The following is a 22,387-nucleotide window of genomic DNA, read 5'->3' as shown; positions in this document are numbered from 1 at the left end:
TGAGAAATTACTTCAGAGACAGCCCCGTGCCTGCCCCCGTCTGTTACACGGGGGCCCCCGGGTGTAAATAAGTGGTGTTTTCAGGACGTTCGATACTTGGACATCATCAGTGACTGAGACTACTTCAGCACCTCGGCTGTGTGACGTGACAATTCCATCCACTCGACAGTCCCTCGCTAAACGCTCCCACTGCCCTGGGCGCTGTACGCACGGCCCCGACTGGCTCACGCCACACCCTGGCCTCCCAGAGCTGGTGTCCTCGGGTACTTTTCTCTGCAGCTGCCGAGCACTAACGTGGACCCAGGGGCTGCGAGGCTCCCCCCACCGCCCCCGCGAACGGTGCACAGCACCGTCCTGGACAGCACCCGAGGCCGGACTGTTTGTGAAAACGGGTTCCAAAGCCCTGCTCCGCCCCTCTCTGTGCTCCAGCCAACAGGCGGCCGGGACAGGCACGTCACCTGTGGGGATGGGGAGGACCTGTGACGTGGAGAGTCACAATGGTCCTTCAGAGACTCATGACCATCACTTCGCAGCCTCCTGACTGAGACCAAGTGCAGATACTCAATGATGACGGTCTTCAAAAAGAAAACCATTTAGCAATAATGCTAATAACAGAGTATTTTTACTAACGGTGACATGCATACACATCTTAAAGAATAAATCAAGACCTCCTCCCCCATTTCTGGCATGCTTCCTAAGCATCACGTACTCGACGCAGTGGAAGAGAACTTTCTACGGCCACTAGACAGAGTCAGAGAAAACAAGGACACCACTGTCTGCTCCCCCTCGGCCACAAGCCCGCTCAGACACCCGAAACGTTCTTGGTCGGGGCGAGTCCCCGTTCCACAGTCACCGTGACCTGTGTCACTGCAGGCTCTCCACCTCCTGGCTCACGGGGCTGGGCCACGGAACAAGTCAGACCTGCCCTGCTCTGGCGGACTCCGTGGGAACCGCAGGGGAGGCGCCCGCCGCCTCCTCCCACGGCCAGGTCCCCGCCCACGTGCGGCTGGCTCTCACAGAGTCAGGCTGGAAATACCCCAGCAGGACCGGCCACATCAGACAGTCCCGGCAAGCCCGCCCGTGACTGACCGGCCACAGGAGCCCCTGCTGGAAGCGCGCCCCTGTCCAGGCTCCTGACCCGAGGCTGGCTGACAAGCGCCGCAGCGTCTGGACCCGGGTTCGCGTCCCCGCCCCGGCAGCACCCTACACCCGATCCATATCATAACTCCCGCCCCGCCCCATCCCATTTCTTCGTTCCCGCACACCACACCTGATGCGTCCTGCCTGCCTACTCGCCGCCGATCCTGGGCTCATCTGCCCCCACTCGCCACCCGCCCACCTTCCCCACGACGGGCGGGCGAGACACAGGGCTTCCCTCCCTGACGCTCTGGGAGCGGCCGCTGCGTCCTGTGCTCCAGGCGCCTTCCCTGGCCACTGCCTGATGCACCCCTCAGCGTGCTCACTCCTCACTCCCAAAACCCGCTGGGACGAAGGTCAGCATCTTGTTGAGGGGCCTGCTGGTGACAGCACACTGCTGACACTGCAGGATTAAAGTTAGGGACCCTCAGTGTCTCTGCCTATGGCACCACGTGTGCGATTTCCGGAAGAAGCACTTGAATCCGTAGCTGTCAGGTAATGGATGATGCGAGAGGCATAGCATTAAAGAAGTGGCATTATTTTCTTACATGATGAGAATTTACCTAAATTCTAAGCTGTAATCACATCTTTTAATTCCCAGCTCAGTTTGTCAGTGTGTCTGCTAGTCAGAGAAGGTGTTCATCTGACGAATGATGAGACGATGCCTCTAGGAGACCTCGATCCGGAAAGCCCGCAGGCTTCGCAAAGACCTATTTAAGGCTGGCCATAAAAGTGGGCTTTCGGGGCGCCTGGGGGGCTCAGTCGGTTAAGTGTCCGGCTTCGGCTCAGGCCATGATCTCACAGTTCGTGGGTTCGAGCCCCGCGTCAGGCTCTGTGCTGACCGCTCAGAGCCTGGAGCCTGCTTCGGATTCTGTGTCTCCCTCTCTCTCACCTTCCCCTGCTCGCGCTGCCTCTTTGTCTCTCAGAAATAAATAAGAAACATTAAAAAAAAATTTTTTTTTAGGTGGACTGTAATTAAGTCAACATTAAAAACCATACTCTTGGGGGAAGGTGATACACAAGGATCTGGATCTGAATATTCTAAACAAGTATCCACACTTTGGCTGGCATTTGAGTCTTCCTACTAACGTGGTCTCGACCTTGTGCTACTTACGTAGAGGTGTCCTCTCTGGCACCCGCCGCCCTGCCCACACCCCGCAAGCCGCTGCCGTGTTCACTCTCTTCCATGGCCTGTTCCACGAGCTCTCTTCCTCGGACCCACTGCCTTCCCTGCTTCGACCCTGGCCCCTCCCACCTCTGCCTGTTCAACTCCTTTCTAGTACTGCACGTGCAGCTCACAGTTACAAACTGGCCATAAACCACTGAGAGTCACATACTGCTATAGGGAGAAATGAGCAGTTCCACTAGTCGTTATTTTAGAAAAAAAAATTACAGACGAATACCCAGAAATAAAACAACAGAAAGAATTTCGAGCCACACATACACACGTGTGTACGTGTGTATGTTTATATAAAACCAAGATGGGTAGTTATGTTCAACCCCAACACTGTCTGGCCCCCCTAAGGGGCCCAGTTTCTCCATCAGGCCATAGCAGCCCTGGCCTGGAACGTCCACCTTGACAGGCTTGACACGGGGGTCAGCGGGGGCTGCCTCACACTGCCCGAGCTGCTCACACTGGGGACAGGTCTGCTCTGGGGAGGCACCAAGGCCGACTGGCCCCGTGTTGGGCTGCAGTAACTCCTTACCTGCACGGAGCTCTCTCTACCTGCATGGAGCTCTCTCACCACCGGCCCACCTCATGTGCATAAAAATAAGAACATTACAGACTATGATAAAAGTTGTATAAAACCACCTTCACTTCAGAAGCACTACACCACGTAACTTCTGTCCTATTTCTGCACAGTCACGTGCACACTGGCCCAGCCCAAGAAGACTGAACTTTCAGGTGGGTCCCTGCATGGGGTCCAGAGGTTTTGCTGCTATGTACCGATGTGACACATCTGTCCTAACAGCATGCACAGGTGAGCCAAAGCCAATCACAGGAAGGCAAAGAAACAGCTTTGCCAATGTTGGCAGAATGTAATTAAACACTAAAAAGCGTGCTGTCCGACAGGGCCGCCGCAGGCCACCTGTGGCAGTACAGAGCACGTGAAATGTGGCTGAGCAAACAAATGTGTGTTACGTAGAAAATATACCCATACACAAAAGCTTGGTATGGGAAAAAATCTAAGATATCACATTAATGACTGGTATTCACTACATGTTGGAATCATAACATTTTGGATGTGTCATATAAAACAAAACACATTACTAAAGTTAATTTCACAGTTTTTAGTGTAGCTAACAGACCACTTAATTTCATCTGCGTGGCTTACATTCTACTGGACAGCACTCCTCAACAACTATGGATTTTTATGGTATATATATTATCAGTGACCACAGGTACTAGCAATAAATTTATAGCTATGCAGGTAACTGGGTAAAAATAGGAGTTTTACCACAATAGGAACTCTTTCATACATGACATTAGACACCCTGATTTCCAACCACGGCCAGAGTGAGCATTACATGTAAAAGGCCCGGGGCTCCTCGGCGGCTCAGCCGGTCAAGCGTCCGACTTCAGCTCAGGTCACGACCTCACAGTTGATGGGCTCGAGGGCTGCGTCGGGCTCTGTGCTCTCTCTCACTCTTCCTCTCTCTCTGGCCCTCTCCCGTTAGCACGTGCTTACTCTCTCTCTCTCTCTCTAAATAAACGAATAAACTTTTGAAAATGTAAACACTAATTTTCAGAATTACTTGTTTAAAGCTACCTAAACTGGTATTTGAAGCTATTACTTATTTTTAGTCTTTTATTTGTAAACTTAAAAGATTAAGCAAAATCATTCAGAATTACTCATTCCCCATTTAACAAACCAAATTCCTTCCTAAAAAGGGTCTTCTGGAGGCACCTGGGGGGCTCTGTAGGTTAAGCATCTGACTTTGGCTCAGATCATGATCTCACAGTTTGTGGGTTCGAGCCCCACGTCGGGCTCTGTGCTGAAGCTCAGAGCTGGGAGCTGCTCCGGATTCTGTGTCTCCCTCTGTCTCTGCCCCTCCCCGCTCACACTCTGTCTCCCTTTCTCTCTAAAACATAAGCAAACATTAAAAAATAGTTTTTTCAAAAAGGTCTTCAGGAATTACGAATCTCACGATACAACTGTGGCACTGATGGAAGTGCTGAGAAGCCAATGTGCCGCCAGCAGGAGTGCACCTGCCCCGAGGGTGGCAGACGGGCCGACGCAGGCCGTGGTCCAGCTGCGCGGGGACCACAGAGAGGGGGCGGGAGCGGGTCAGTCCCCCGAGAGGCTGCTTAGAGGAGCGCTAACCCCCCCGGGGACTCTGACCCCTGTGATCTTCAAGCGCACCCTGACCCCGTCCTCTTTCTTGGAGAACGGGAAGAAGGGGCTGGAGAGCAAGGAGAGGAGGGCAGGGTGGAGGGGAGAGGCGACGCAGAAGCGCACTGGGATTCGCCGGTGGAAAGGGGCAGAAGAGGGACGGTGGGAAGTTAGCAAAAAAGGCTCCCAAACAGAACGAGGGGGGCAGGAACGGCGACCCCCCGGGATGGGACGGGGCAGGATGGGGCGCATGCCCGCGGGCCAACTGCTTACGCGTCTGAGGAGAGGCTTCGGGGAAGAGGCTGGTGTGGGTGCGGCCGGCGAGAGCACCCTCGGGAAGGCCCAGGGCACAGACCTCGCGCAGGCACAGACCTCAGCAGGGACGAGCCCAGAACCCAGATGCTCAGTGACGACCGGAGAGCGCGGGGGGTAGAGATGACTAACAGCAGGAAAACATCGTCCCCACACAATCAAAAAAAAAAAAAAAAAAAGGCTGCAGGGGAGGAAGGAAGACAAGCCAGCTCGGAGTCAAGGCTATTGTTCCCAGGGCTGGAGACACAGTCTGGGCTTTCTGCTGAAGGTTCCAGAACAATAGCGGGCCGAGAGGACCCTAAGGGCCCCGCAGGATTGAAAACTCATCAGGACGTTCCGTCCTACGCTCTGCCCTCACACTCCTTTCTTGGTGTCTGAAGCCGCTCTTTTCTCATCAGCCAAGAAGGAGTTCTGATTCATAAAATATTAAAATTCAGATTAGAGTTTTAAAAACACTGTATAGCTCTCTCTTCTTGGAATTACCTTAATTCTGAAATAATCAGTTTTAAGATCTGTGCCTGATACACGCTGTACCCTCAGCACCCTGGAAGAATGTGCTGGGTGCCCGCTACTCCGGGACAGATCTGGTGCCATGAACTTGGCCTCTGTTACACCGGGCTCCAGACGCAGTGCCTATGGTGCCCTCTGCACAGAAAGCAAACGAAACACAGCACGCCTGCCCTTTCTCTCTGTGTAAAAAGAAGGGAATGAACAAAACAGGAGATTCCCAGGTGGGCCCCTCAAGATGAGCAGCAGGAGGTCCGTGGATCCCCAAAAATCACAGGCAAAATGTGGTGTGTGCTTGGATGGCACGGAGCAAAGGCGCCGGGGTCCGGCAGGGAGAGCGCTTTGCACCCGGACATGCAGGAGGCGTCCGGACTCCCAGGCCCTGGCTGGGAGCAAGCGGGCGAGGCTGGCCCCCCGAGCCTTCCTCACACGGGGCTCTGCACCTGTGGGCCGCACCCCGACCCTGCTCGCCCTGTGGGCCCCCCGGGGAAGCGGTTCTGCTGTGGAGGACTGACGTGTCATGTTCTATTATGTTGCCTTAGTGCTGAAACAGAACCTGGCAACTCTGTCAACCCAAGATACGAGCCTTAGACCATTTCTTTGTAAAATAGGTAAAACTAATTTTCTATTTTGCTTTGAGAACAAAAGTATAAAATATTACTTCCAAATTCATGAACAGCAGCCACGCAGGGCACTGGTCATTTCATAGAACTTAACGGAAAATTACTTCTGGAATTTCCATGGAAGAAAATGCGGCCACACTGCATACTTTGAGACTGATTTTAAAAAGGAACCAAGAATTTCCTGAGCTCATTTCTCGGACCTCGTCTTTCGCCCACGGCCCCGTTAAGGACACGGAAGAGCACAGGCGCGAAGGGCTCGGGCCCTCGAGGGATGAGAGCGTGGCTCGTGCCTGACACTCGCTCCTCGCGCGGCGAGAAGGGTCGGCAGCAACCGTGCTCTCGCCGTCTCCTCCTTCAGGCGCAGGAGAGCCGTCTGCGTGTTCAGTTTTAAGCTAGTTACGTTAAGATTTTAAAACTTGAAATGTGTGTGGTCTAAAAGCATACATTAGAACACCTCAAAAACACTCTCCGATCAATCATTTTCAAATAAAATAAAGCATCCTATGCACCTCGAAAATTGTCACTCTTACGTCCGTTCCCAGCGAGCGTGGGTTTCGGAGAAGCCCACGGTAACTGCCACCTAAGGGGCCAAAGGCTGTTACATGGCGGCTCCTCCTGTAACGTCCTCCGCAAATCACACGGCAGTTCCCACTAGTTCCAGCTCTGTTCACCATATCACGACCAGCAGGATTAAATTCATGGGTTTTTTCCCCTGTACAAAAAGCATGTAGAAACCTTGTATTTCTATGAACCTCAAGAATGTACAACATTAAAATACAGAGCAACAGACCTCCGTGTAATTACAAGCTAAGTTCCCTGGTTGCGTCATGAGCACGTTAATTACCGGCAGGTTTGAACAAGTTCCCATGAGAAAGCACGTTCTCGGAGGCATCCCAGGGGAGTCCTGGCACCAGAACACCCACCTCCGCGGCGGCACCCAGAGAAACTCACCACTGATCCTGTCCTTCCGACAACAGAGAACCACATTCTCATCTAGAGCTGCGGCGACTTCTCCAACAGAACTGTCTGTTCCGCTCCGTTTTCAACAGCAACTGACCCCACTGCTCCGTCAAGACCCGGACCAACCACCCCAGCTGCTCCGTCAAGATGCGGACAGCACGCTTCTGAGCCGGACGCTAGGACACTGTATGGCATTTACCAGCACGGGCTGGAACCAATGCCACATTCAGACTCTTACGTAACCACTCAGCTCTGATTTTCATTCACTTTGTACTTTATTAAACTTTTAAAAAAGCTAGAAAAATAAAGAGGGAATTGTTTGTATCTTAAAAACTCCAAATTAAACAGGAAGCATTGTGCTGTCCCCTAGATGAGTAAGGAGTCCGCCAGACTTCCCCAAAGCAACATTCTGAAAAAGTGAACGGCACACACACACACTGTCCAAATCATCTGGATCTCATAAAACTGAGCTGCAGTGTGGCAGGCGTGTCAGGGAGCTGAACATCAAAACATCGCCCAGGCTCACAGCAGCGAGCCACACGCTAATTAGGGGAAAAATCAAAAACAGACTCTGCCAGATACAAAGACCACAACAGCTGACAGAAAAACAAAATACGCGGACACAAGAAAGAATTACCAGGGGCAGAGCTGACCAGGGAGGCCCGCAGGCTCTCGTGTGCGGAACACGCAGAGAGAACGGAATGACACACGACAGCGCGGTGTCCGACCCCTTCCGTGGCTCCGCTCGCTCCATGCTGGCCTGCCTTGCACTTAAAGTACACCCCCGAAATCTCAAAAACAAATCTGCTGTAATCTACGTAGACCTGGGCTACATGTAAACTAAAGGACTCGTGATTTCTGTTGCTGAGCCTTCTGTTCCAAGCCCCAGAGAGGTGACAAAGTGGGAGCAGGCAGCCGCTGTGCCCGGGATGGGCGAGGCGCCGTCTCCTGCCACGACCAGGCTTCGAGGTCATACTCCCGCCTCGGACAGCGGCTGCCAGCCAGTCGGCAGACCACGCTCCCGGAGCTCCGTCCTTGAGAGCGTCTGTGAGCTGCCGTCCACACCGCTCTCTGGCTCCGCGTCCCCCGCACCTGCATGCGCCCCCGCGCCACGCAGTACGCTCCCTCGTCTAGCCGAACAGGCATCCCCGACCTCTAACCCGACGTTCAGAGCTGAACACCTGACGCTCTCGCTGCCGCGCCCCCTGCCCCCTGCCCTGCTTTCAGGAAGTGCCGCTGCCACCTGCTCAATGGCCGGGGATGACCACGGGGCATCCGCGGCGACTTTCGCCCACTAGGACAGCCGTCACTCAGCAAGTATGAGCACCCGTGACGCGGGAGAAACTACCAGCCCTGTAGCAGTGACTAAGACCAAGTGCCTGACCCCAAAGTGGCTAGCGAAGGTCCCACTGCTCCACAGCACATGCCTCGGGCTGGCCGGCCGCCGTCTCCACCCGCACCCCCTCCCTCTCGAGAACACGAGGAGGAGACCCCTGGCTCCGGCCGCCCCGCCCCTTCGGCCGCACCGCTGAGCCCCTCGAGCCCGTGCTGGCGCAGAGCGGCACTCTCCGCTCACCTCCACCTTCATTCGAGCCCCTTCAGTGGCGACTTCTTTTCCCTGTAACAAGACCCACAACTCCGTCAGGACCTCAGAGGCTCTGCTAAGTGTCCGCGGGACAGAGCCACACACCCCCACCGACCACCACCCCGCGGCTGCTCTCCCACCCGGGCTGGACCCTGTGTGCTGTGGCACAGGCCACACGGCCCACGCGGCAGAGAACACTTACCACCTGGGCCCCAGGCCCCCGCAGGGGGACGACTCCGCTCTCCGAGAAGCAGCCTCACCTCACCCCTCCTGTGCCCCCCTTGCTGGGCCCTGGGCACACACATAGCCTCCGCACATGGCCGGCCACCCACCCAGCACCCGCTCGCCCTCCGAGTGGCAGCTCAACAGGCACTTCCTCAGGGAGGCCGTCCTTGATGTCCACCCCCCACTGGTGTGCCGACGGCCAGTAAGCAGCCCCGGGTCAACACTGCCCTCTGATGCCGTCCGCTCATTCACACTGTTTTGCCTCATCCCTCATGTGATCAAAGGTACGGACGATACAGGCTCGGTGGGAGAAGAAAACACGAGCCAGGTGCCTGCTTCACTTTACTAAATCTATTTTATAAGCTGATGGGTTAACCACCTTAGCATTAAATCTGGAATCCCTTCAAGAAACTCATTTTTTTTCCAGTTCTAAATTTATACTTTCACTGTGGAAACTATTTAAAAAGACCAGAAACAAGAAGAGTGTTGGAATGCTTGGAATGTTGGAGAGGAGGCCACCTTCTCATTTAGGAAAGGGACCCCCGCCCTGGGGCCTGGCAGCTCCTCTCCGGCTCGCTGCTTTCTGGCCCCGCTCCCAGGGGCCACAGGTTGTGGCAGGAGCGACACGAGAAGGGGGGGGGAGGGGAGCGCACTTATTTCAGACACCAGGAGTCAGCTGCTCTGCTGAGGACGCGAGTCCAGGCCGCGCACTCCTTGCTGGCTGTGGGGGGTAAAAGGCTGACCTTGGATGTCTAGCTAACTTCTGCATTCTTCCTAACTCCCAAGAAGTCCCATATCCCAGTTAAAAATACTAACATGGGTATTTTCCACTTTCTTCTATAAATTTCTGTTTTTAAAATGTCTTAGTATAGAAAATACCAACAACAAAAGCCTAGAGATGTAAAGATGAAAAAGTGAAACTTATACTCTATTTTCACCTAACAGGCACTCAACAGTCCCTCTTGGGAGAAGTATTACCCTAACAATTAGTAACCACTTCCCTGTTAAGTTTATTTTAACATCCACGAAAGTAACAAAAGACCTCATCTTGAGATCACGGTTTTACCCCGAAGCTAAATCCTGCATATTCCCAAACTACGTGAGGCTAGCGGGACTCAGTCACTGGTTCCACACCACAAATACTTCTGTAACAGCAAGGATTCCAGAGTCGTTTCCATTTTTACGACGAAAGTACTTTGTGTTGACTACGCGGAGGGAACAGGGTTTTCCGCTGCTTCCTTGCGTGAACACAAACGCACACAGGATGCACAGGTGCTCAGAAGAGGCGACCAAGTGCAGGGAGCCACCGAACCGCCCGAAGGGGGGCTGGGGGCCAGCCAGGGAGAGGGCGGGCGCCCGAGGAGGGCTCCCTGTGCGGACGATGCCCGTCCTTTCCCCCGGCAGAGTGCCAGAGAGGATCGGAGACGCTTGCGTGGGGGCAGACAGGCAGGTCTGTCCTGACGGAGGCCCTAATTTTTTCAGCTGGAAAAGATGGAAACACTGATATGCCCCTACCCCCCCCACGGATTAGTATTTCAAATCTCGAGCAAGAAGAGTATTTGAAAGAGGATTTACACACTTACACACACACACGTTGAAGCTTCCTGTATACCTGATTGTTGCAAGGTCATTTTTATCCTAACATTTCCCCCTAAACACGGCGTCGGACTCAGCTGGTGGGAAAGAGGAAACAGTCTGCCTCTGATACCTTCCCACTCACGTCTCAACGTTCTGAGCGGCGGGTCTGTTAGATGGGAACAGTCCAGACTGGCCCACAAGCACGGCCGTCAGGGGCAAGGCACTCTGGACGCAGAGCTGGGCCGAGAGCCCAGGGCCCATCTCGGGTGACCCAGGTAAGCCGGCACGTCAGAGGGGGACTGCGGTGCCCCAGGAGGCACCTTCTACACGCACGAGCGGGGGGCTCGCCTCGCGCTGACCCCCAGCCCGCGGCCCCGAGGCTCCAGGCTCCCCTGTGTGTCCTTACAGCACAGCCCTCCACGACATGGCGTCCCGGGACGCCGGCTCCCCCATGTCCCTCTCGTCTCTCTGTGCAAAGCCCTCACTCCATCAAGCCTCCCCGACTCCCCAGAGCAGCAGGGGCGCACCCCACCCTCGCTGGCAGTGCAGGGCGGGGCTCCAGGGACCCAGCCGCTGCTCCCAGGCCCTTTCACAGTGCTCACTCTGCGGTGGGAGCGCACCTCCTTCCCGATGCGCCCCTGGAGAGCCAGCGGCAGCCCAGGGCGAGGACGGCCCCAGGCCCTCGGCAGGGGGCCCCTGGACGTGGGAACCGCGAGTCTCCTGTGCGCCTCAAGCCCTGCTCTGAACGTGTGCGAGACCCAGAAATCGTCCTCCTCCCACTGGGGGGTGGGGGTGGGGGTGGGGGGGCTTGCCTGTCGTGGTGCGTCACGCTGCCCCTCAGCCTGCTCCCCAGGAGTGTCGGCTGCCCCACGTCGAGGCCAGACGCCCCGCAGCTCCGCGTCACACAGGAGCAGGGGGCCAGCCCTCGGTTCAAGGCGCCCAGCGCTGCGGACAGGACTGAGCACGCACTCGCCCCCGCGCCCCACCGCGGCCAACAGCTGATTCAAGGTCTCAGGAATGCGGTGTGCCCACTAGCACGCTGCCAACTCCGTCCTACCTTTGCTGCAACGATGCTGAGGCCCATTCCGTTTTGCTTTTTGAGAGTCACAGTGATTATTTCGGGTTCCTTCCGCAGAGGCTGAGCCTGGAGAATGAAAACAAAGGTTTGTCTGAAGGCTGAAATGAAGCGTTTCCAGGCTCGCCAACTCCTGAGCCACGCAGGGGCCCTGCGCGCTGGGCACATGGGATGGAGGAGGGGGGAGGGCGGGCAGGAAGAACAGTCAGGCACTACGGACACTCCGCAGGCGGGCGGCCGGTAAAGGAAGTGTCAACACTCACGTCGGTACGTGCTGCTTACACATTATTTAAAGAGCTTAACTTCTACAACAAAACTAAACTTCCATTGCTATCAGATTAGAAAAATCCAGTTACAGCTTTACTTTCTAACCTTGCAAAATAAATCACTAAGTGTTTTACACCACACACGGGGAGACAAGCCACTAAGAGGTGTAACAGTGCATCCCCGTCTCTTGGGAAGATGCAGCTGTGACTTTATCTTAGTGGCCACCTGATAGCCACAGGACGCCGCCATGGTGCCCAGAGCACTGTGTCACTCCTTGAACCCTCCTTGTTGGGTACCAGACCCGAAGGAGCTACGTCATGGCTCAGCGAGACACGGCAGTTCTCTTCCCGTAACCGAAGGAGAAAGGGAAGTCACCCACTGCAGGGACGTGCCATGCACACGTCGCCCCTCACCCAGAGGAGAAACAGAGCTTAAGAAGAAAATTACCAGTGCAGACACATATGGGATAATCTAATTAATTAAATACATGAAGTACGAAGGCACCTGGCCAACCAGTGGTAATCACGTATATGGCTTGCTAATTCAGACCAAGGTCAGAGAATGCTTTAAGGAAAACAAGAAAGAATGGGTGAGGTTACTTTTTTTTTTTTTTTTTTAGCTTAAGATCGGGGACCTCCTGAGGGCTCTCTGAATCCACTAGGAGGGTGGGGAATCCCTGGTCTCATCCACAAAGGGACGTCTCTTCTAGAAACTGTGGGAGCCAGGAACTGCTGTCACTCGGATCAGACTGCGCAGCGTCAGCAGTCACAGGCCAACTGTCCATTGAGGCACGTGCTGGGGACACAGGCTCGCCTCTGAAGGAAGTGGCTGCTGAGCCACAGTGACACGTTGCTTTGAATTCAATGCACCAGAGACACGAGACACTCTTTCTTTCAGGTGAGTATTACCGCTTTGTGCGAATCCACGTTTTTTTAGGAACTGTATATACAACAGGCTGATTCACAGCCGAGAGAGCCTGCAGGACTCAGGGCCTTGCTCACACACCAGAGTGCATGACCCAGCTCAGGCGCACGGGCCTGCTCCATGCCTTCCGGGCGGGGACAGGCAGCAGGTGCATCAATGGCCACGGCTCATCACGGGTCACGCCCGCAACCCCCTACCCACAGGAATCGTGACGAAAGCATGGTCACGTTTGTTTGCTCCTTTGAACCTTGAAGTGGCTTAAAAGATGAAACTGTTAATGACAGAAAAATATTTAAGTGAGAAACTCAACAAAAGTTGAAGGAGGAAAAATGCCATTTGTTTCTATTTTTTCTGGACTCGGATGTGACTCGCAGACTGGTCAGCACCGGTGCAAGGCAGGCGCAGGCTGCCGCCACGGGGTCAGGGCTGGAGAACTGCCTTCCTTGCTCGGAAGCCCGCGCAGGGATCAGAGCAGAGGCTCCCCCGGGCCGACCGCGCTTTCCCAGGAAGTGACTGGATACATACTTAACACAAGGGGGGCCCAGCTATAAGAGAATATTTTCACCAAAGAAAAACATTTTCTAATAAAACTCATGAAAGTTATCATAATAATATGTTTTTAAAACACGTATTAACATGAAGGCCGGTACAGCTGTGAGTAAAAATATTCTTCGTTTTTAAAAGAACCATTTGTTTATGGACAAAACTGTACAAAGCACAGAAAAAATATATAAACCACAGTTTCAGATTTTTAAATAAAACTGGTATCAGGGTGATTTTAGGGCCGCCTGGCTGGCTCAGTGGGTGGGGCCTGCGCCTCCTGACCTCGGGGCTGCCGGTGAGCTCTGCACTGGGTATGGAGAGTACTTAGAAACAGACTCTAAAAATTAGAAGCAATTTAAAATTTTTCAGGGCGCCTGGGGGGCTCAGTCGGTTAAGCGTCCCACTTCGGCTCGGGGGATGATCTCACGGTTTGTGAGTTCGAGCCCCGTGTCGGGCTCTGTGCTGACAGCTCGGAGCCTGGAGCTGCTTCAGATTCTGTGTCTCCCTCCCTCTCTGCTTCTCCCCTGTTCATACTCTGTCTCTCTCTCTCTCTCAAAATAAACATTAAAAAAAATTTTTTTTAATTTTTTTCTTATCCAACAGTGATCACTGTCCTCGCGGAAGGAGTGTGCGTTACGTTCTCGGGCCATAAGGCACACAGGTCTGTCTCCGTCCCGCCCGCCCCCACAGTACTTGCCAGCTCCGTGTTTTCACGCAGAAGATGGCTCTCATAATCTGCTCCTTCAAAGTATATCGTCCAAGTACCTGGTGACCGTGCATGAGGAGTTAACCTGCAAAACCCTGAGGAGAAAACAGGCAAATTACAAAACTGAAAAGTAAAGCGTGTCAAAACATGATCTTCAAGGGCTGCCTGGGCCACTCAGGTCATGGTCTCGTGGTCTGTGAGGTCGAGCCCCACGTTGGGCTCTGTGCTGACAGCTCTGAACCTGGAGCTGCTTTGGATTCTGTGTCCCCCGCTCTCTGCCCCTCCCCTGCTTATGCTGTCTCTCTCAAAAATATGTAAACATTAAAAAAAAAGAAGCAAACAAAATCTTCAAAAAGGGAAGCCACATCAAGCATCGAATGCTGACGAGCTCATAACATCATTTATTTCTGTTCCTCTGCACTTTTATCCGCTCTCGGAATTAGATCAGCAGCGATTTACAATCATCTGTTTTGGTCTAATGGAATTTCAACACCAAGATGGAAAGTGACCAATGTCTCCCGTTCTGCTTTGTTCCAAAGAACTTCTCTCCTTACTTCTTGGAGAAATGATTGACCTGCGCTGCCCCCCTTCGAAGCCTGCTGACCGGTGTGCTCCACTCTGCAGAGCGCGCCCGGGGACAGCGCCAATGCAGGTGTGCGCCCGCAGCCAGACGCCAGGCGGACTGGGGACGGCCAGGGTGTCAGGTGAGCCCCGAGGTGGCTCTGCAGGAGGACGGGCCCCGCTCATAACTCTGTGTCCACATTTCCTTCCGAGCCACTTAAAGGTCTCACAAATCAATCTTAAGAGTCATTTTATAATGTTCTGAAGAGCATCTCTGCTATTCCCACCATAAACAAGGGGTACCTTCACAAAACTAGGCCTTTCAATTCAAATTATGTCATTCTCCAGTGAGATCTTATTTTGGGTTTCCCAGAAATTTCCTGACAAAGTATCACAGAGGCCTTGCACGATCCTGCAAGTCTCTCCACAGAGGTCTCGAATCCGCAGCTGGCGGTCCTGAAGAGCACGCCGTGTGCTTCTCGGCGGTGCTCCCTGGGGACACGCCGGCGGGCACCCTCCCGCTAGGATTCTGCCAGCAAGGAAAGTATGGCTCTTATTTTCGGGCGCTTAGGACTTTTTTGCCGTAAAGGGAAAAGGAGATGCCGATTACTTGGTTAAGACAAAGATATAAACTTATGGTCTTTTCCTTTTTTCTTTTTTTGGTAAATCACTGGTTGAATCCAGTTTCATTAAAATATGACCTACAACTTCTCTCTCCCCTGCTTTAGGGAATCGTAATAATGTGTAATCAATTAGCACGATTTTGAAGTTAACAATTTTACTCCTTTTCTTATTTGTTCACACATCAGGGTCCGCAACAAGGCGGGCTCGGGCGTGAGGAGATGGTCTCTGCTCCCCGCTTAAGGGACGCATCTCGGGCGGGTGTGAGCGCGCGCTGGTTGTACAGCTTCTCCCACAGAGAGGAGCAGGAAGAGCTTCGGGACACAACAAAACAAAAGGAACACAGACGGAGAGCACACAACAGTTCTTTCTTTGGCTTACAAAGAATTGAGCATGAAGATTCAAAACCACTGATGTCATGAAAGAAAACGCCCAGTTCTCTGTGAGTCCTTTACAGGCGTCTGTGTGACAGGCCGTGTTGTCAGCTAACATAGAGGAAACGAGGCGGGGCACCGAGGCCTCGATGAAATGTCACGTGTGGCCCAAAGGCCATCATTCAAGGAGCAGCAGGGAGAGGCGCGAAGTGCACCTCGCCACCAGGGCCAGCCTGCAGCCTCCCCGGCTCGGCGAGCCCCTCTCCGGCACGTGCCCGCCACGCCACGAGCCACACGCACACCTGAAGACGCAACTCTGTCGTCCCCCGGACTCCTTCACAGGGATTCACGACAAGCGCCGGTCGCTGAGCCCTGGACGCCCAGCAGCCGGACCCTGGACCCCGACGACCCCGGACAGATGTGTGCGCGCAGCACAGCGCTGCCAGCACAGCACAGAGCCGCCTGTGGGGACAGTGGCCACGGTGTGAGCAGGAGGGCGGCCTGACGGGGATGTGACAGGGACAGCACGCGTGCACGTGAGGTGGCAGGAGCAGGGAGCAAGGCACGGGGCGCCCGTGTGGATGCAGGCCTCGCGTTCCACACTGACAATGAGGTCAGGAACCGAGACGGCCCAGGGGCGGCTATCCTGCTCGGCCACTGGTGTCCTTGGTCCTGGAGGGCCGGGGCCACGCTGGGGCAGGCCGGCTGCCTGGCCGAGGGGGCGGCGGGGAGGAGGAGGTCTGGGTGTGTGCGTGCTGGGGAAATGCGGCTGATGGGTGGGGTGCCAGAGGCAGGATCCCCGAGACCCCCGAGCCGGAGCGCGGCTTTCTTAAGCAGCTGGAGCCCGGACCCCTTCCTCCCCGCCCACCGCGGGGCCTGGGCCCGCCCCTGCGTCCTCCGCAGCGGGTCCTTCAAGCAGCACAGGCCGCAGGGCCTCTGCCTCCCTGAGCTGACAACATCAACTCCACCGGGGCGGGGGCGGGGCCCTCCAGCCACACCTGCAGGTGGGTGTACACACACTTCACCTTCTGTTATAAGCAGCAGCCTTTGTAAAATGAAAAAACCTAAACCATCAAAATCTGTAAAGACGTGAAAATCTATGCATTGTAACGTGAAACATTCAGTAAAATCAAAAATCGCACTATATTTATATAGTGATGGACGTAAAAGCTTAACTTTGCTATTATTATTTTTGTTTCAATGACCTCCTGAAGTTCGAATCCATCTTTCTTCTCCTCTGGGCTCCATGTCACAAAAGCAGCAGCTGGGACTGGAATGTGGTTGAACTTCATGCTCCAGGTGCACGTGCGCTCAGTCCAGCCACTCGCAGCACCACACGTGAGAAGGCGCAGGAGGGGCCGGGGACACGCCGCCCGGAGACGGGGACGAGACGGCTGCAGCCCGGCCGACAGCACGCGGCAGGGACGGGTGGGCAGGGGGCAGGGGGCAGCCTCCGCCAAGAGCGCCTGCTCAGGCCTCACGACAATCCCACAGGGGGCACTCCGTCCTTGTGCCCATTTCACAGATGGGACGTTACAGGGGACAGGCTGGGGTCACACTTCACACCGTCCCGATCCCAGACCCTGTGCTGCTCTGGCATGGCGGCCACATCACCACCCAGGGACCATTCTGTTCCAGGTTCACAAAAACCCAAGGGAGGAGCAACCAAAGGTCCTCCCTACCAGCCCAGCAGACTCGAGGCCGCGTGCGCACCGCCAGTGCCCTGGGCGGGCCACGGCACACCCGTGAGAGCTTGTGGCCGGACAGCTCCACCCCCTTGTCGCCGTGGAACCTCCCTCCCGGGGCCTGGCACAGGTGGACCGCCACGGGAGAGCGCAGGACAACCGACTCTCGCTTGGACTCTGCACGCACAGCCAGGCCACTCACCTCTCTGGCACAGAGGGTCCAGGAACTCTTGCAGACCGTTGGGAACGTTCCGGACGACGTCACAGGAGTAGCCGTCCTCCGGCAGGAGGAAGGGCAGCTGCAGGTCCGGGTCCTCCTCCAGCTGCACCTCCCGCCCGTCGCTGCGCGCCAGCTCGTCCGCCGTGTTCTCAGCCACGGCCACGACGTTTTCTATCAGGTCCTGGAGGGAAGCGGGTGCGGGTGAGAAGACATGCGGCCGGCCCTGCGCAGGAAGCTCCTGTCCTCGTGAGCGTGGCCGCGCGCTGGGGCAGGGCCGTGGCGGGGGGGCAGACGGACGGCCTCGTGCACCACCGTCTGCAGTCAGGGAGCACGAGCGGGGTACGTGCTTTTAACACAGGACCCGAGACAGTACTAATTAATCTCAAATCAGCTGCAGCCTTAAAAAGAAATTACTCAGTCATGAGAAAATGGTTTTTTCCTCTCTTTACACGAGTAATCATTTTTTCCTTGCAATCTGTTAACACCTGTTTGCTAACAAGCCTATTTCTGCAGAACAGTCAATGACAGGGACGGCGTACACGAGGGTGAGGGTAGAGTGGGGACAAAACCACGCTCTCGCAGCCCTCGGGGAGCGAGGGCACCGGCTCGAGGAGCAGAGGCCTCCCTGCCCCGGACCCTCGGTCAGCTCCCCGCGCCCGAGTGGCCATAGATGCGCCATCTTGTCTGAAGACGGAGGCGTGCTGCGTGGGCTCCGGCCCGACTCGTCCCCCGCGCACAGGGCGGCTGCACCGCAGGGCCATGCGCTGTGCTGCTCCGTGCACGTCTCTCCTTGGCGTCCACTCAGTCCTTCAGGTGGGTCCGTGCCCCACTCTGGGCGCCTGCAGCGAGCGGACTGGCCTCCGCTGTGACGACACGGCTGCGGTGCACACCGCGGGTCAGGCTTCTATCGGGAGGCACGGGTGCCAAAACGGGGTTCGTACCAGCGATGCGTGCTATCGGCAGCACGTGTGGGCATGTGAGGTGGCACATGGGCCTGAGCCTCACGTCCCAGCAGCGAGCCCGTGAGCCCCGGTGACGTCTCCACTCCCTCTACCCTGTCCTTCCATCTTTCTGAAAACCTAATTTCCCTGAAATAAATCCCTCTCCATTTTAAATGCTTATAAAGTTTCTACTTTTTAAAAAAATATTTATTTTGAAAGTGAGAACAAGCGGGTAAGGGGCAGAGAGAGGGAGAAGAAAGAAAATCCCACACAGGCTCCACACTGGCAGTGCAGAGCCCAACAGAGGGCTCGAACCCACGAACCATGAGATCATGATCTGAGCTGAAGCCCAGAGATGGAAACTTAACTGACCAGCCCGCCAGGCGCCCCCAGTCTCTACTTCTTGTACTGAACCCCAACGGTTACGTCAACGAAGATCACCTTCTGAGATGATTAAGCACATTAGCGTATTTGTTAAGAAGGTTAACTATTGAAAGCCACCCCCCACCCCCCAGCCTTTTTTAACTGAAATTTCCCCGTGCAAACGGGGCGGGTCCCGCGGGGCCTCACTCACCGCGGGGATAAAGGGCTCGTCAGGCGCACAGTGGTAATTCTGTAACAAGGCCTGAAGCTGCAGTGAATTTAACTTAAAGCAGGTGCTGTTTATGTTTGGGGTGTCCTCGGGAGCGTATTTGTCCATCGTGAGCAATGTGGTCGCCTGGTGGAAGAGCAGATAACCGGAGAGGCGGTTCAGCAGAGTTTACGCCCCGGCACAGAGCACTGACATCCATAAGAACCTGCTAGTGTCACTTTGAAACAGAATGTTTTTAAGTAAACACATTTCTATTAACATTGACCTGAAAAACACCGTCTGGTAAGGGTTTTAGAAGTCTTCTTAATGTAACTGAAATATATATATGTTTTTTACATTTTACTAAAATACAGAAATGTAAATAGCATTCCATCATTTACATTCACAAAACATTTAAAAAATTCTGAGAAATTTAAACGTTTACGTAACCATTCCGGTAACCGATTCTGGGGTCTGAACGTGGTCGCGCTGCACCGGGCCTTCCTGGAAGCAGCCCCTGCAACACCGGGAGGAGGGGCGCAGCCTCCGCCGCACTAAGTTACTTTAAAAGAGACTGAGAAACGGAGGAAACCAGACGTCTCCCCTGTGATGATCAAAGTCTGGTTTGAGGCTGTGGGTCCTCGTCCCCTCGACTGTGGAGCCGCACTTCCCGCCCTTGGCCGTTCGAGGGCTCCCGGGGACAGTGGTGTGCGCCTCTCGGGGCCCCTGTCCTTCAGGAGGGAGGTGGTGACTGCCGAGTGCTGCACTCAGACCCTTCTCTTCACCCTTTGCGCACCTACTACGGGCTTCGCTTCGGGCTCGCCTCACTGGGTGTGCTGCAGAGCAAACCATTACCCTGTTTTAACCTGGAATCCATCTTGCAGGAAGGACTTCTATGAAATACACCTACTGGTCTCAGGAAAAAGCAGCTCTGAAGGACATTTACGCTACGGGTCACAGCCTGCTGTGGGCTGAACGGTGTCCCCTAAGGTTCACAGGCTGCAGCCCTCACTGTTACGTCAGAAGGGGACCTTCCAGGAGATGGCTCGTCATGGAAAGAAGGGAGGACGGCAGGCCTACCATGACTGGTGTCCTGCCAGTACACATTTGAGACACACGCACACAGGGAAAACAAGGCAGGGAACCACCTTGCCGACACCCTGACCTTGGACTTCCAGCCTCCTCAACTGTGAGACGTGTCTGCGGCCCTAGCACCACAGTCGCGGTGCTCTGTGACCGTGACCCCGACAGGCCAGCACAGCACGGTTTCTTCATCTGTGCACAAACAGGCAAAACCCCCACGGGGGTTCGCTGAGGTTCTGCTGAATCCAGGTTCTCACCTGGGGCAGAATTCGAGACTGTGTAAGGAACCCGCGCAAGGGAGCAGCGGCTCAGCCCACCTGCACGATCCGGCTCAGGTGACAGTCGGCTGCCAGCTCCAAGCCCTGCTTCTCCGCCCAGGCCTCCACGTGTCCCAGCTGCTGGCGGATGATCGCCCCCCAGTAGTGGGAGCACAGCCCCGACTCGGGGTCGGTCACCAGCCTGTTGAAGAGCCACATGTTGATGAAGTGGAAGAGCTGTGAGAAGAGCTGGATGGTCAGCGCGGCGTTGACCCGGCAGCGGCGCAGCAGCGACATGGCCCCCGTGAGCGTGTGCAGGACGTCATCTGTGCAGAGAGACGGGCGTGTGAGCCGACGGCGCGCCGCAGGGGACGGCAGGTAGGCAACCAAAGCTCGTCCCATTTAAAATACCGGCCTCTGCAGACAGGCAGCAGCCCCAGGGTCGTGGTGACCACACGCACAGGAGTGCGCTCTCCGAGACTTTTTGAAAAAGCACGACAGACCAGAGTGAGAGCTGCTTCTTTGGGGTGTGCGAATGCTTTTTGTGTGCTCTACTTTCAAAAACCCATGTTGGACAGGAGATTCTGAAAAACTTTTTTACTTAAATCCAAGTTAGTTAACACAGAGTGTAGTAGAGGTTTCTGGAGAAGAACCCGGTGATTCATCACATACAACACCCAGTGCTCATCCCAACAAGCGCCCTCCTCCATGCCCATCCCCCACCTAGCCCACCCCCCACCCACCTCCATTGCAGCAACCCTCAGTCTGTTCTCTGTATTTAAGTCTCTTATAATCTGCCTATTTACCTTATTTTTCCTTCTCTTCCCCACGTTCATCTGTTGTGTTTCTTGAATTCCACCATGAGTGAAATCACATGACGTCTTTCTGCCTAACCTATTTAGCTTAGCATAACAACTCTCTTTCCATCTATGTTGTTGCAAATGGTGAGACTTCACTCGTTTTCATCACCAAGTAATATTCTACTGTACACAGATAGCACATTTTCCTTATCTGTTAACCAGCTGATGGACATTTAAGCTCTTTCCATACGTTGGTTTTGTTAATAGTGCTGCTATAAACATTGGGGTGCACATGTCCCTTCGAATCAGCACTTTTGTATCCTTTGGATAAATACCTAGTAGTGCAAGCTGGGTTGTAAAGTAGTTCTATCTTTAATTTTTTGAGGAACCTCCATACTGTTCTCCAAAGTAGCCGAACCAATCTGCGTTCCCACCAACGTGCAGAACAGTTCCCCTTTCTTCGTCCACGTCCTCACCAGCATCCGCTGTTTCTGGCGTTGTTAATTTTAGCCATTCTGACAGGCGTGAGGTGGTACCTCACTGTGGTTTTGATGTGTAGTTCCCTAATAATGAGTGATGTTGAGCATGTTTTCATGTCTCTGTTAGCCAGCTGGATGTCCTCTTTGGAAAACTGTCCATGTATTTAGCTCATTTCTTCACTGGACTATTTGTTTTTTGGGTGTTGACTTTAAGTTCTTTACAGATTTTGGATACTAACCTTTTATATGATTGGTCATTTGCAAGTATCTTGTAAAATTCCATTGGTTGCCTTTCAGTTTTGTTGATTGTTTCCTTTGCTGTGCAGAAGCTTTTTATCTTGATGAGGTCCCAATAATTCACTTCTGCTTTTGTTTCCCATGCCTCTAAAGACACGTCAAGTGAGAAGTTGCTTGGGCAAGGCCCAAAAGTTGTTGCCTGTATTCTCCTCTAGGATTCTGATGGTTTCCAATCTTAGGTTTAGGTCTTTCATCCATTTTGAGTTTATTTTTGTGTATGTTGTAAAAGAATGGTACAGGTTCATTCTTCTGCATGTCGCTGTCCAGTTTTCTCAACACCATTTGCTGAAGAGATGGTGTTTTTTCCATTGAGTATTCTTTCTTGCTTTGTCTAAGATTAGTTGGCCATATGTTTGTGGGTCCATTTCTGGGTTCTCTATTCTATTAATCTGAGTATCTGTTCTTGTGCCAGTACCATACTGTCTTGATGATTAGAGCATAGTAATACAGCTTGAAGTCCAGAATTGTGATGCCTTCAGCTTTGGTTTTCTTTTTTAGTATTACTTTGGCTAGTTGGGGTTTTTTCTGGTTCCATACAAATTTGAGAATTGTTTGTTCTAGCTCTGAGAAGAATGCTGGCGTTATTTTGATAAGGACTGCATTGAATACCTAGATTGATCTGAGTGGTATCAACATTTTAACAGTATTTGTTCTAATCCAAGAGCGTGGAATGTTTTTCCACTTCTTGTGTCTTCCTCAATTTCTTTCATAAGCTTTCTAT

The 22,387-nt window shown here is 53.9% G+C and overlaps 1 protein-coding gene across 1 annotated transcript in view; it reads right to left on the bottom strand.

Moving 5' to 3' along the window:
- The window catches only part of AFDN (afadin, adherens junction formation factor), a 94,694-nt gene that overhangs the window by 23,664 nt on the left and 48,643 nt on the right, over positions 1 to 22,387 (bottom strand). Inside the window, exons 18-22 of the mRNA XM_029943272.1 lie at positions 20,151 to 20,416; positions 18,754 to 18,897; positions 17,221 to 17,419; positions 13,769 to 13,872; positions 11,320 to 11,406 (exon numbers count right to left, since the gene is read on the bottom strand). Of these exons, the coding sequence (XP_029799132.1) occupies positions 11,320 to 11,406; positions 13,769 to 13,872; positions 17,221 to 17,419; positions 18,754 to 18,897; positions 20,151 to 20,416 (800 nt within the window). The remainder of the gene's footprint in view (positions 1 to 11,319; positions 11,407 to 13,768; positions 13,873 to 17,220; positions 17,420 to 18,753; positions 18,898 to 20,150; positions 20,417 to 22,387) is intronic.

Source organism: Suricata suricatta, chromosome 7, assembly GCF_006229205.1.
Source record: "Suricata suricatta isolate VVHF042 chromosome 7, meerkat_22Aug2017_6uvM2_HiC, whole genome shotgun sequence".
NCBI lineage: Eukaryota > Metazoa > Chordata > Mammalia > Carnivora > Herpestidae > Suricata > Suricata suricatta.
Note: the sequence above shows the minus strand (reverse complement) of the source record. Positions and strands in the feature narration are given on the sequence as shown.